Below are 13,816 nucleotides of genomic sequence, written 5' to 3'. Positions count from 1 at the left end.
TCTGACATTCTGATTATTGCTCGGTACACTCACATGTCATTTTCAAGAGAATGTACAAAAATTGTAAACTCATAGTACTTTTTCATTATAAATGCATATTTTTCAAATGTTGTTTTCTTTACATTAGGCACTAAAGTAAATACATAGGCCAACATTTCCTATTTTCCACAGATTATTTGTTAACTTTGCTTTGGAGACTGGATCGCCACCGTTCCCGTGCTGTTACTCAGGGTAAACTCCCCTCTGGAGCATCGTTAGAAGCACTGCCACATCATTCGGCCTGCCCCATCTAATAACAATCAATGGAGGGGGCGGGCCGGGCGGCACATCAGTGCTCCTAACGGTGCTCCAGAGGGGAGTTTACCCTGAGTAACAGCGCGGCACCAGCGCCGAGAAAGAAGGTAAGACACATACCTTCCATCTCAGCCTCCCCAGTGCTATGGGGGCTATCAGCAAGTTAGCTTCATCTAACCTACTTAGAGTTGCTCTTTAAGTCTCACCATGGGCACACAAATGAAAAGGTATGTTTGAACCATATACACCTTTAAGCACTGGTACAAACAGAGTTACATATTGCTAACGCTACTGCATCATGCTAAACTTCCCCTGATGTCTATTCCATTGCACATTAGCATTAGAATAAACATTACACTTGGAGAAGGTGTCTGTGTCAGTAGCGCTGCAGGCTGCACTAGCGATATGTATTTGTGCTGGGACCATCGTTTTAGCAGGCCTTCCATTCCGGACACAGCCACAAGTGTAACTGCTACTTCTCAAAGTAAATATATACAGTATATATAAAAAAGCTTTCATAAAGTTATAGTACAAAAGTTCTAACTTTCCTAAATTATATTTTTGTTTGCCAGAATACCCCTTTAAGTACTTCTATACAGCAACCTTGAAAATGTTCTGTTCCTTGAAGGTTATGGGTTCCCTAGTAAGTTTTAAGGTTTATTGGGGCCACATACTGAAAGATGTTTCTATTCTCTAATAGTATTTTTTTTTTATTTTTAGTACATTAATATTTGGGCAGCAACATTACCTGAGCTATCTGTACAGCATTTATAGATATGCTTTACTGTACATCAAGATGCAAGTACACAGCAAGCAATAGATTCAAGGGGAGAGTTTTCTAGGCAGCTCTATGACCTGTGCAGAGATCGGTTTGCAGAAAGAAGGAGATCTCTGACCATCACCTATTGTCAACCAATCTTCTATATATGCTACAAACACAGACGGAAATCGCATACAAAAATGCACCAGTGTCACTGCGGCAACAAAAAGCACTGGGTAAAGACCAGTAATAGCCAAAAAACACTAAAAAAATTTTTTAAATAAATCTTTCATGTTTTTTTTTGTTTAATACTTGTCGTGCCCCAGTGCTTTCTGTTCTTGCAGTGAAACTGGATTTTTGTATGAGATTTCCCTCTGCACTTAGAGAAGCATAGCATATAGAGAAAAGTATATATGGTTAGTTGGCTCCGGTCTGGTTCCTTGGTTGATGTTCTGCGGTGGAAACACTATCCTCGGCTTACTAGAGTGTTGTGGCTATCTGACTGCACAACCTGACCAGGTGAGTGTATGCACAACCACTAGCCTTGGTATTTTTGGAATAGAGTATGTGCTTTGGAAAATACTACACCAGAAGGCACTTCTCTCCTTTCCTATTTCTAGTTCATCACCTGTGAATGATACAGGTCACGTCTTGACTGTGATGATAGTGAACAGACAGCAGAAAAGAACAAGTAGTGGCAGCCGATCATCAGGCTTAATGACCACAATGAAAACTGCTAAATTTTTAGGATCATTATATAGATAGTAATATTGAAAATTACAAAAAAATATATACCGTAGGTCTTTCTTTCATGACACATTCTGTTTCTTTGTGGTCCCAAAACAATTTTGGGAAACTATGAAATGTTACATTTTTTACGCTTTGTGCTTCTGAAAGCAATTACTGTACTGAGCTATGATCAGACCTATGATATGCTGGCATTGCATGTTCCCTTTAATCTTCCCGTTATAACTTGATATTGAGATCAACATTGTGTTGTGCTATGAAATTCTGTAGATACCTGCAAAAGTTTTAGCACTAAAAACTCCTACAGAAATCACAGCCACAGCCCCAAAACAGGTGTTTTGGAGACAAAATGTTTGTGTTTTTTTTCTTACGAAAACATACATATGGTGAGATGTACAACGATTGCCTTACTGTAATTTATATTGAGATCTACACAGATTGCCTTACTGTAATTTAAAACGTCAGAAATCATTATTAAAGGGCTATTATAGGATAAGAAAAAGAGTCTGCTCTTATTTTACCACTGCAAAATGATCACTTATCCCAGGGAGACCAGCCAAAGAAGACACTGTAGGCTGCTAGTAAAAGTTCTCAATACAGTGAAATCCAAGGTTCATTGCCCCCTGAGAAATCTAAATATCCAAAAAAGTCTGCAGAGCCTCAAAATACAGGACTAGCAGATATCCCTCCCAAAGAGGACCTAGCGAAGACCACCAAAATCATCCTATTAAGTGGCCCTTTCAGTCAATATTCAACTCAATTACGAGTCTGATTATATGACAAAGGAAATACCAAAACCAGGTATCTATCCACAGACAGCTGTTTTGGGGAATAGCCCCTTATTAGTGTGGAGTAGGATTCTTAGTGAAAATGCCCCCTATGAAGCCTCAATTAAAAGTCTCAAAACATGGGACTGGCCATAAATCCCTCTGGGGAAGGACCTATAAAAGAGGTGTTTTCAGACTGTTAATTGAGGTTTTCTGAACTCTGAAGACATAGGCCATGAGTTGTGCTGTTTGTGGGAGACAAAAAACAACCCCTTTTCTAAGCCTGCATTAGAGCTCAGGACTATATTTATATATTAGAGCATAGGGAAACCTGGAACATATTGACGTAGGTTAGTAGTTTTATTTAATAAAGTGAATAAACTGAAGAAAAATCCAATACCTGACCATTATAGTGTGATCACCCCAGTTCTTCTAGGCAACTTAAAGGAACTCTGCAGCAAAGTTGTTCCAGACATCTTGGGGAACTAACACCAGAAATTCTGTGGATGTCGTTGCTCAAACCCTTCTGTCTCTTCATGTAATCCCAGACAGACTTGATGATGTGGAGACCACTTCTGGACAGACTTTTCCAAACAGTAGATGCACATACCAGGGTCCCACTGGTTTCTGACAGTTCTTTGCATTTTGTTAACTGATAATCCCTTAAATAATTATTTTTGCAGCCTCTTTCCCCACTTGGGCAATGTTTGCACAGAACTTTACCTAAATTGTAACTTTATCTAAAAAGTCTTCCTGGGGATTTCTTTACAGTGGGGAAAAAGTGAGAAATTCATGCGTGTATTCCTCGCAAAGACCAGAAATAATTCAGAGGCAGGAAGTACGGTAGTGATGTTTTGGTCACGGGCCATCAGGTGTCTCCAGTGTAAATGCTCTATAAGAGGAGTCAGCAAAGGAGAACATTCTCTAGGCTTCAGCATCTTGGCATTGTCACAACAATTTCTGCTCTGATTCACAAGTATTTTTTAGAACTGGAGGGGCTTTGCATGCCTGAACCAGAAAGCAGATAAGGCTGTATGTGGCATCCTGATTATTTGCACAAAAAATGTATGAGCAGAAACAATGACAATAGTTTATCTATTAACCAGACCAGAAACCAGCTGGAAAGAGACTAAAGGATCTGGTATATCTTACAAGGATAGCCCATTGGCCTCGGTAAATACTGGACAATTCTTACTCTCTCCCATAATGGTGCTACAAGGAATCTAGATACTTGTTGAGAAGTTCATACAGTGGATTACTGAACGCCACAGTAACTGGACATGTGATTAGCTTCTCAGCATGGCCCACTTAAAAAAAAAAATATAGCATTTATAGTATTTCTCCTACTTATTGGCAGCTGGCATGTCTGTATAGTCTCGCATACATGCCGAGCAACAGTGAATGTGACTGATCCTTAAAGCTTCTAAAGTCTACTGACTTAAGACTTTACAGTGGTCCCTCAACATACAATATTAATTGGTTCCAGGACGACCATTGTATGTTGAGACCATTGTATGTTGAGACCAAAACTGTATGGAAAACTGGTAATTAGTTCTAAATTCCCCAAAATCAGAAAAAATGAAAATTTAAAGCGACTCTGTAGCCACAATCTGACCCCCCCCCAAACCACTTGTACCTTCAGATAGCTGCTTTTAATCCAAGATCTGTCCTGCGGTCCGTTCGGCAGGTGATGCAGTTATTGTCCGGAAAAAATACTTTTAACTCCAAACTGGAGTATTTGTGCCCTAACTTTGCACCACCCCTCCGTCCCTCCTCCCCACCCTCTTCATCATTAGGAATGCTCCAGGCAGATTGTCTCCTATTCCTCTCCTGTGGCAGCTCAGCACATGGGCTGGATCATTAAGGACCTGTGCAATGTTCAGCATGGAGAAAATGTTTCAGTGGCATTCCTAATGCTGAAGAGGGTGGGGAGGAGGGACGGTGCAAAGTTAGGGCAGAGATACTCCTGTTTGGCACGGGCTTCAAGTTTAAAAGTTGTTTTTTAGGACAATAACTGCATCACCAGCCGAACGGATCCCAGGACAGATCTTGGATTAAAAGCAACTATCCGAAGGTACAAGTGGTTTGTGGGTGGCAGATTGTGGGTACAGAGTCACTTTAAGTAAGCAGCTAACTAATATGGATACAGCAAGTCCTTATATACAACAGTCAGAAAGGGCTACAAGAGACTCTAAATTTCTTTCTATGTAGAGGACCGGGCATTTTCAGGGTTTTGTACAGATCACACAGGGTCCCAGAAAAATAAAATGAAGCAACCCTCACCTGGTGCCCAAAGAAGCAAGTCATCCTGGCCCAGGTAAAGAGCAGCACAGGACATGTAGTATCACACAGTACTGTAGAGGAGATACCAGACAGCCACCCAGTGCAGGCACTTCACTAAAACTGGGGGGGTTACCCGTAAGATGACCACTTTCATTGGTTGATCAGCTAGTTTTTATTACATGTTCTGTAGATCTGGTCTTTCTGCAGCATTGTATGTTGAGTCTGGTCTCAATTTACGATGGTCCAGAAAGGAACATTGTATGTTAAAAATATTGTATCTTGAGGCCATTGTAAGTTGAGGGATCACTGTATATTCATTAGGTCAGAGCAAAACAACATGTTCTTAATGGAACACTACATAAAAACATAGTTTAATAAAGTACGATAATTAAATACCTGGATAGATAGACAGACAGACACCCATTGACAATCAAAACAGGAATTATTCATAGTCTTTAATTGAAAACCATGTCAATCCTAACCAAGTCAATCCTAATAGATCAAATATTGCAAACCATAAAACTATACACCACCTAATCCCCTGGAATGCTGCAGCAGAGAATTCTGGGAGTTATTGACTGGCAGGTTCCTCAGGAGATTTGGACTTGTCCAGCTGATGTGTAGTAACCGCAGCTATCTGCAGAGAACCTCTGGGAAAGATGAACAGTATCCAGGTTGATTTCTCCAAAATAGAAGTTGTCAAAAAGCTGCAAATACAAAACGGTTCAGATAAATGATTGCATAGATTTATTAAAGAAAAAAGCTCAGTTACTGCTATTTCTCTCATTATTTTTCATATGATGCTCTTCTGTCAAATCTGCTTGCCATCCAGCAGAGCTGTTGTGGATACCTAGGATTCCGCATGATGACTCCCCAGGGGGCAGATTTTTATGTCTACGCTCGCTCAATATTCACTTGCATCAGGAACCAAACATGTGAAACACATCAGAATATACTACAACTGCATCAATGCCAGAGGAGTGGGAGTCATGGACTAGGCTTAGCTAAGATGTCTGTTTTTTGCAGCACAGCGTGTACTTCTATGTGTGCTGAGCACACTGAGAATACTATTCCTATGGGAAAATGTAGGTTCTTTAAATACTAATAGGCAATTTACATGTTAATCTCCGTGGTGATTCCAACTTGAATTTGGAAATACATAAATCAGGATATGATCCTGATTATTAACGCTTGCATAGATAACCTTTGTGCTCCTGCTGCTATGGACCTACAAGTGCGAGCTTGCTCATCTAGCCTTGGGGATGAGCTACGTTTCTGATCTCCAGTATAATTCCATCTACACAACTAATTACTGCAACTGAATAGTTGTTTTTTTATGTCAGTGTTTGTGTAGGCTAATACAAATGTACTGTATGTGGAATGTGTATGTATGTCGAATCTAATTGTAATACCAAAGGTAGAAAAGGAGAAATTAAAAAGCTGAATTCCCATCTCAACTAAATTAATTATACTTGTACGGCACATCAAGTTAAATAACTTTGCATATACATTCATTTACTAAACTTGCCTCCTTCTCCTGATATGCTGCTCTTTCCGTCTAATTGTTGACAGCTCATTGTCTAGATTACTAACCACCATTCTGCTATAATAGCATTGGTCCGACTGTATCTACTCTATCAGGCCTCTTATAATGTATAGAAATAGAAAGGGACTGTGTTGATGGCTATAAAAAGTGTATATAGCACAGTGTATACTGTAAATATAGCAAGTAAGCTCTAGCTAGCAAGGCCATAACGCCCTTCTTGGAGTAATAAGTGTGTCGTTCTATAATGTGGTCTATTCAAGTACTGGTCATTCAAGTGCAGTGGAATATGTCGGTGCTATACAGAGAAAAGCCAACTGCTTACAACTCTGTCCTCTGAGCGAATTGCAGATTTAAATGAAGCAAATCGCTTAGTTTGATCACCACTCTGCTCATCAAGCAGCCGAGCTGTCAGTGCTGCTCTGCTCCCTGCCACTCCCAGGATTCTGGGAAAAGATGGATCCAATCCTGAGAAACTTCCCAGGATTGGATCCAGCTTTTCCCCGCAACTTGTAGTGGAGCAGCACTGACAGCCCGGTTGCTTGATGACCGTAGCGCAGATCAAACTAAGCGATTTGCTTCATTTAAATCTGCAATTCGCTCATCTCTAATACAGGTGTTAAACAGCTGATCCTTGGAAGGGTTTCACCGGATGTTGTCGACCCAACGATCAACTATTGACACAATCCTTACATACAGTACAATACAACGTTGTTTCGGTGCATACAACGGATAAAGGTGGTTGTATCTAATGAAATTGTGCTGTATTGTGTGAAGGGGTGGACTAAATAAACTATGCTGGACACAATTGCGACAACCTCTTTCTACAATGTCATTCACTACGATATCTCGGCTGCACCACACTGGGTGTACATGTATACACGACGACTCAAAAGGATAATTCCGAGAGTACCTACAGACTTTTGTAACGACCTTAGGTTTACTAAACTTAAGAACAAAAGAAAAAAGTAATAGCAGTTTTCCAAAATGTGGCCTTCACATAACCCAAGAACATTGTCATATAACACGAAAATTGTCTCCCACACAGATTTAATTTTAAATCAAATAATTCCCAAGTAACTATAAACTGGTACATAAGTATTTACTTTTAATACAAAATGCTCAAACTATATTTTAGCTATAATTTACTGCTATTATTTTATAACAAAATCTATTATTACCAATGTTGTCTTTCTGCAGCTCCAGTTGAAATAGCTCCTATTGCTGGCTATTGTGCCGATTTAATGCTGTAAGCATTTCGGGATATTTTTATGTTTCACATATGTGGCAGCCTGAATACAAATGATATGTTTTGACTATTGTGTTCTCAGATCCATCCTGCTGTTGCTTTTGACAAAACGTAAAATCACGACATGAAGAAAATACAAAGCTTTTCCCGCTGAGTATGATTAAGATACGCTTTAAGCTGTGAGAGTCTTGCTTCAGTATCGTATAGGTAAACCAAAGCGTAATGGAGAGAAATGTATTGTTTTTCCCTATAAGACAGTGGACATTAAACAGCAAATAACAGGCCTAACAAAACATAGTTGAGCCCACTCAAGCACGTCCTGTTCCAAATGCCCAGTGCCAGGAAAACAGCCCCATGACCAACATTTCATCCAGACAAATATTCCGAAATCATTAATGTTTCTCTACTATATCTCCTCATATACATTCATTGACAAGAAAAAAATAATACACCCAGACAGAAATGTCAGATTGATGCAAAACTTGGCAAGCAGCTATGTCTCAGGAAGATATGATTACAGGTAGGATCAGTAAGGTCTTTGGTCACCTGTGATGTATTACTGCAACAGCTATATGTAGTGTAAAGAGATGTACTCTACAGTGTAGGGCTTGCTGCACAATAGCCTGCCCTATTTCTGGATTCTATGTACCCTTTTTTTTTTACTTTCCTATAAAGGAGGTTTCAGGAATAGTAAGTGCTAAATAACTACTGTAGCCCTATGTGCACACAGTGCAATCATACTTATATTAGATATTGCCAAATTAATTAAAGGGTTTTACACAAAATTACTCAGAAGCAAAAAGAGGAAGGACAAAAGAAAAAAAAAAGATTACTTCTAGTTCTCCCTGGTGAAGATGCCGATGACATCCCTGTATACTCACTCTGCAGGCAATCACTGGCCTCAGTAATTTTTATTACTATTTTAGGTTTTATATGTATTGGAGCAAACTGGCTGTAAAGTTTACAAAGCCTTTATTATTCCATGATCTACTAGTCTTTTGGATGTATTTTTCATGATAAGCTGGGTAACCATAACAAAGGAGCATCGATTCTGTCTACAGGGAAAAAGGTTTATATATCATCGGTAAAGGGGATTCTTTACTGTTAGAGCAGTAATACTGTGAAACTCCCCACCACAATAAGGCTACAGGCACACATTCCGCAATGCTGTTTGTAACTGTGGACCCGTAGCTCCAGACATCACTACAGAAGTACATCCATAGCTATCTGCAATGCACTGACCTATTCATAGTTTAATCCACTAAAATACCTGAATGTTTTTTTAGTGCAATAATTTTATTTTTATAATTTTTATTATGGTTTCTAGATTTCTGGAGATAGATTTTTCCCTTTCATAATGTCCAATAATAAGATGTAGCAAATATGTATCCATATTGGCCTGTAGATAAGAATGCCCATTCCTACAATGTTTACGGACCCTGGCAACGCCCCTGAACAAACTTACACAAGATTTTTCTTCAAAACATAAATCTTAGGGTGTTATAAGACTGGCCGATGGGGGCCCGATAACAACTGTAAACGAGATTGGAGCTCGTTTACTGGGCCTATTACAAGACCCGATTATCGTTTAACAAGGGCTGAATGTCCTTGTCCTTGCAGCCCTTGCTTAAACTTTATACATTACCTATCCAGGCTGCAGGGCTCCTCTTGCGGTCTTCTTCTCCCTGGGTCCCGCGCAATCCAGCATCAGAGCGGCCTGTCTCAGCTGACAGGCCACTCAGCCAATCACTGGCCGCAGCTCAGACAGGCCGCTCTGAAGCTGGAGCGCGCAGGACCTAGGGAAAAGAAGACCGCAAAGGAGCCCTGCAGCCTGGATAGGTAATGTAAATTGTCAGTCGCCGGTCGCGCACCAATATTACGCGTAGCAATGTTGGCGCCCGACAATTATATGTTCAAATCTGTATCAATGATCAGCCGATGATCGTTGTCATCGGCTGATCGTTGTATTTATTACATGGAGCAATAATTAGCTGAATCCGATGCAATCGATTATAGCTCCGTGGAATAGGCCCCTTAGGCTAGGTTCAAGATTTCCATCAGGGCTCTGTTAAAGTCTGTTTGGTGCCACAGAATGTAGTTGGATGATCTGTTTAATAACAAAAAATCTGAACAGAGGCCAAGCGAAAATGTGAATATTTCCTTCTGTAATATGGATTGCACATACACAATGATGCACTACAAAATAACAATACAATGGTAGCTTCAGTTCCATTTCAATTCATACAAGACTTATAGGCTACACGTATGCTGCCACAGTAGTCCATATAAAATACGGCACACAACTTTGGGTAGAGCTGCACCTCAGTTCTCTTCAGCAAACAGAAAACTGAGAGTAAGCGTTGCGACTAATGAGAACGATCACTGGTGTACTATTTAGTGGGCTGCAAAGCCTTTCGGGAGCACATTATTATCTCGATTGAGATCAGGCCTGGATTATCCTTAGCCTGAAGTGTTTTTATATTTAAGCCATGAAAAGTGTCAGCTGCCGCATGGCTTCCTCCTTGTATAGCTGACAATTCACTCAAGTGAGAAATTGTGATGCCTAGCAATAAAATAGTGCAAGATGCATAATTCATAAGTCATTGCTCATGCCATTTAGACTGCCTTGCCTGCCTGACAACAAAGGGTTCTGGGTATCCTGAAATATGCCACAATCCATCCCTCAGGCTGTGAGTTTGAGATCTCCTTAATACTTTGCTGGTGATGTGTAGCAAGGCTAAAATAAACATCATAGTTGTTATTTTCAATGGCAAACCACTGTTCTAGTAATAAAGAGACATATCTTCATAATATCCTGATTGAAAACTTCAAAAATAGCAATTTACTTCACACCAGCAACCAGCCAGACGCATGGAATCCCTTATAGACCAATTAATTCTTCTCTAGCTAGCGGAGGTATAAAAGGCAGCGAAATTCCCTCATTTATAGATGAAGCTAAACAAATCAGCTACTCAATATCTTCAATGTAATCTCCTTTTACAGCACATTCACAACGATTAAACTATCACAACCATGGATAGTGGATCCAGGTGCTGTCAGATGTCAGCTGAGCAACTCCAAGGAAGGGACATCGCTGGCTAGGAGTACAATGGGGTCATACAGAGGAACATGTGACAATGCACACCACCGTGCCTCCCCCACTTCACCTGGGTGCAGTGTATTGCTATGGAGGAGGCAGTGACACGAGCCTCCATAGGCAGCCATTTATATACAGAGGAGCCATTTAGTCACAGTGGGGATGTAGGATATCAGCAAAGGGGAAGAGGTGTCGCGCATATATTCAGATAGACACAGTGAGATATCAGTGACTGTTTGACATGTTAGTACTTATTCATAGAAACATGCCCAAAGGTGGCCAATCCCCTTAAAGGGGTTATCCGTTTAGGTAAAATAGATGCTAAATCATCCCCCTTCCTGGAGACTAACAATTCATTCCATACATGTCATTATATTTTCATTGGAAAAGAAGGCTAAAAAGAAGAGAAACGAGGCGCCATAGGGTAACATAGTAAATGAAAAGGCAGATAAAAACAGTTTTAAATAAAACAGCTCACCTGGTGGTGTTGTGCTAAGACCACAACACCTCTGAGCGCTGTCAGTGTAGATATGATAATAGCCATGGCAGCCAGGCTCCGGTTGTCGATACCGCGATCCAAGCCAAGAATCCGGGAAAGGAGAAAGGGCACATACAGTGTTTGGTCCGCAGATCTCTCAGAGGACCAGAAAAGCCAGGAATAAAGGCGCACACCGGCTTCAGAATACATGGTTTCAAAAGATGGATTTTAATAGTCTCATAGAGGCAACACGTTTCGAGGTACCATGTACCCCTTTATCAAGCAGGAGAGACATGACATGATTGTTTTTTCCTATATGATTCTGCATACAGAGATAGCTGTCAGTCACTTATGAGATCAACCATTTGACGTCTTTTGAGTCCAGTGGGCAGTCTTACTAAGGCTGTCAATCATGTGTCATGCACAGCACATTTTCTCAGTGTTTTCTACCTAGTATTTTACAGAGTTGTAAGTCTAAAGGTACTATTACACAAAGCAATTTTTCGATGATCAACGATTAACGATAAATGATCTCAAACGAACACTATGGCGAATGACCTGAAATCGTTTGTCCAATTACATGAAACAATGAACATTACTTATGATCGTTCTTGCGGTTGTCTTGTTGTTGCTTTTGCGATTGCAGCTACTGCGATCGACGTCTTATTCCATGCGAACGATCAATGATAAAAATAGGTCCAAATTCTATCAAATGACTAACGATTTATCGATGGTCGTTTAATCGTTGTCTGCTATTACACAAAACGATTATCGTTCAAATCCGAACGATCTAAAGATTTTTCGAACGATAATCGTCCTGTGTAATAGGGCCCTTTAGTAATATGAACACTTTGCAGGAATACTGCAACAGTCTTTCCAATGGTTGTGCTGAACTTTTTTTTTTCCCTTGTAAATCATTTGATCATCCCTGCATATGAAAAACTGTGTATCGTGCCCTCCCTGTCATCGTTACAACTCTTGTTGATTTACTAGTTTGTTGAAAACGTATGAATCAATGGTTGTTCCAGCTGTTGTACAGAGCTAAATGCAGCACATAGTTCCATAAACTTGTGCTGTTGTGTTGCAAATCCCGACAAAATCAAATAGAATAAAAAGATTAAAGAGTGTAAGCTCATGTGAGTTTGACTTGATTTGACTTAAATGTGTATATCTAATTCTGATTTTGTCTATGTATGTACCCCCAGAATTTCAGAATATGTTGCTGCAACATATTATTATCAATATTGAAGGGGTACTCTAGTTAGTAAAAATCCAGGGTAGGCAATGGGCGGTGGGAAAATACTAATAAAGTTATACTTACCTGTCTCTGCTCCCCACAATGTAGCCCCACCTCTCATGGTCCCCCACTGGTTTCCTGTAGCTCCCAATCCTGTGACGGCACAACCTGGATCAGAAATGCCTTCACAGTTACTCAGTGACTTAGGCAGCACAACTCTGCAGCCGCTCACTGTCTGAGCAGGTAGTTCCTGCTAGCCCAGATGACACATGAAGCCAGGAGAAACAGGAGACCAGAGGCTGACAGTAAGCAGTGAAGCTGCAGCTGTGAGGGCAGAGGCATGGGTAAGTATCACTTCATTATTCTGTTTCTACCAACGCCTGCCCGACCTGGATTTTTACATTTTCTAAAGTACACCTTTAAAGATTAAAACTGAACCTGAGTATACACTTTGTTTTTATGCCATAGGACAGAAAATATTAATATTTGGACATTACAGCAGGAGATACCAGGTTCACAATGGGCTTTGCAACTCTTTCTTTCTATACTACAGCTATGGACATACATTGTCTTGGTTATAATTCCTCCTGACTGTGTTGAGCCCCATTCTCCATTACATCAGTGGTACTACAAATGAACCATGATTTGCAAGGAACATGAAAGCGGTTGTCTGGGATTAGAAAAATTTACTATTTCTTTCAGAAACAATGCTGTCCAATGTCCAATGTCCATTATTTTAATAGCACTAAGCAACAATAAAAGACATGGCCCATGGTTGTGTTTATAGAAAGGGAGAATGAGAGTCATTTTTCTCATCTGATTTCAGACAAACTCTTTTAAAGCATCAGTAGAATAAAAGAATTGTTTGGAAAACAGATGATCCAAGAGGACACATGCACACAGGAAAATAGTTATATAGACCATGGGGGACATCTACTCGTAGCCACTCTTAAATTAGGCTCCGTCCCCAATTACCCTGCCGGACTCACTAAGAGGCGCACACTTAGTGAACATGGCCTGACCTGCGCCTGCCATATGGTGGACGCAGAAACTCACATGTGCGTAAACCATTGTAAATCCTCCCCACCTTGCCGGGCCCCCCCTGCCCGCCCATCAGGTGAGTCGGGGATATGGCAGGCATACGCCAGGGAGAAGCGAATCTGCGCTTTCTTCCTGGCGTACACCTAGGGCACAAATCTCTCGCATGTGTCCAATTACAAATGTGACAGGTCCTAGGTGTTTTTTTTTTTTTTTTTTTAAGATGTCCTAGAAATGCATTTGTAGGTCTTGTTATTTTGGTTTTAACTTGTATTTTTATTTCCTCTTCTTTTATTCTTTACAATCCCCTTCTTTGTGTCCCC

General features: G+C 40.4%; 1 protein-coding gene across 2 annotated transcripts in view; it reads right to left on the bottom strand.

The window, feature by feature from the left end:
• Nucleotides 1–5,291: 5,291 nt before the first annotated feature.
• ASCC1 (activating signal cointegrator 1 complex subunit 1) overlaps nucleotides 5,292–13,816 on the bottom strand; it is a 185,569-nt gene continuing 177,044 nt past the window's right edge. The window contains exon 10 of one of the 2 annotated variants that reach the window (XM_069980538.1): nucleotides 5,292–5,558. In XM_069980538.1, coding sequence (XP_069836639.1) covers nucleotides 5,442–5,558 — 117 coding nt within the window. In that variant the 3' untranslated portion in view covers nucleotides 5,292–5,441. The remainder of the gene's footprint in view (nucleotides 5,559–13,816) is intronic. The other variant, XR_011364260.1, reaches the window with a different exon arrangement.

The sequence above is a fragment of the Dendropsophus ebraccatus genome, chromosome 8, assembly GCF_027789765.1.
Source record: "Dendropsophus ebraccatus isolate aDenEbr1 chromosome 8, aDenEbr1.pat, whole genome shotgun sequence".
Lineage (NCBI taxonomy): Eukaryota > Metazoa > Chordata > Amphibia > Anura > Hylidae > Dendropsophus > Dendropsophus ebraccatus.
This window is presented reverse-complemented; position numbering and strand designations above follow the sequence as displayed.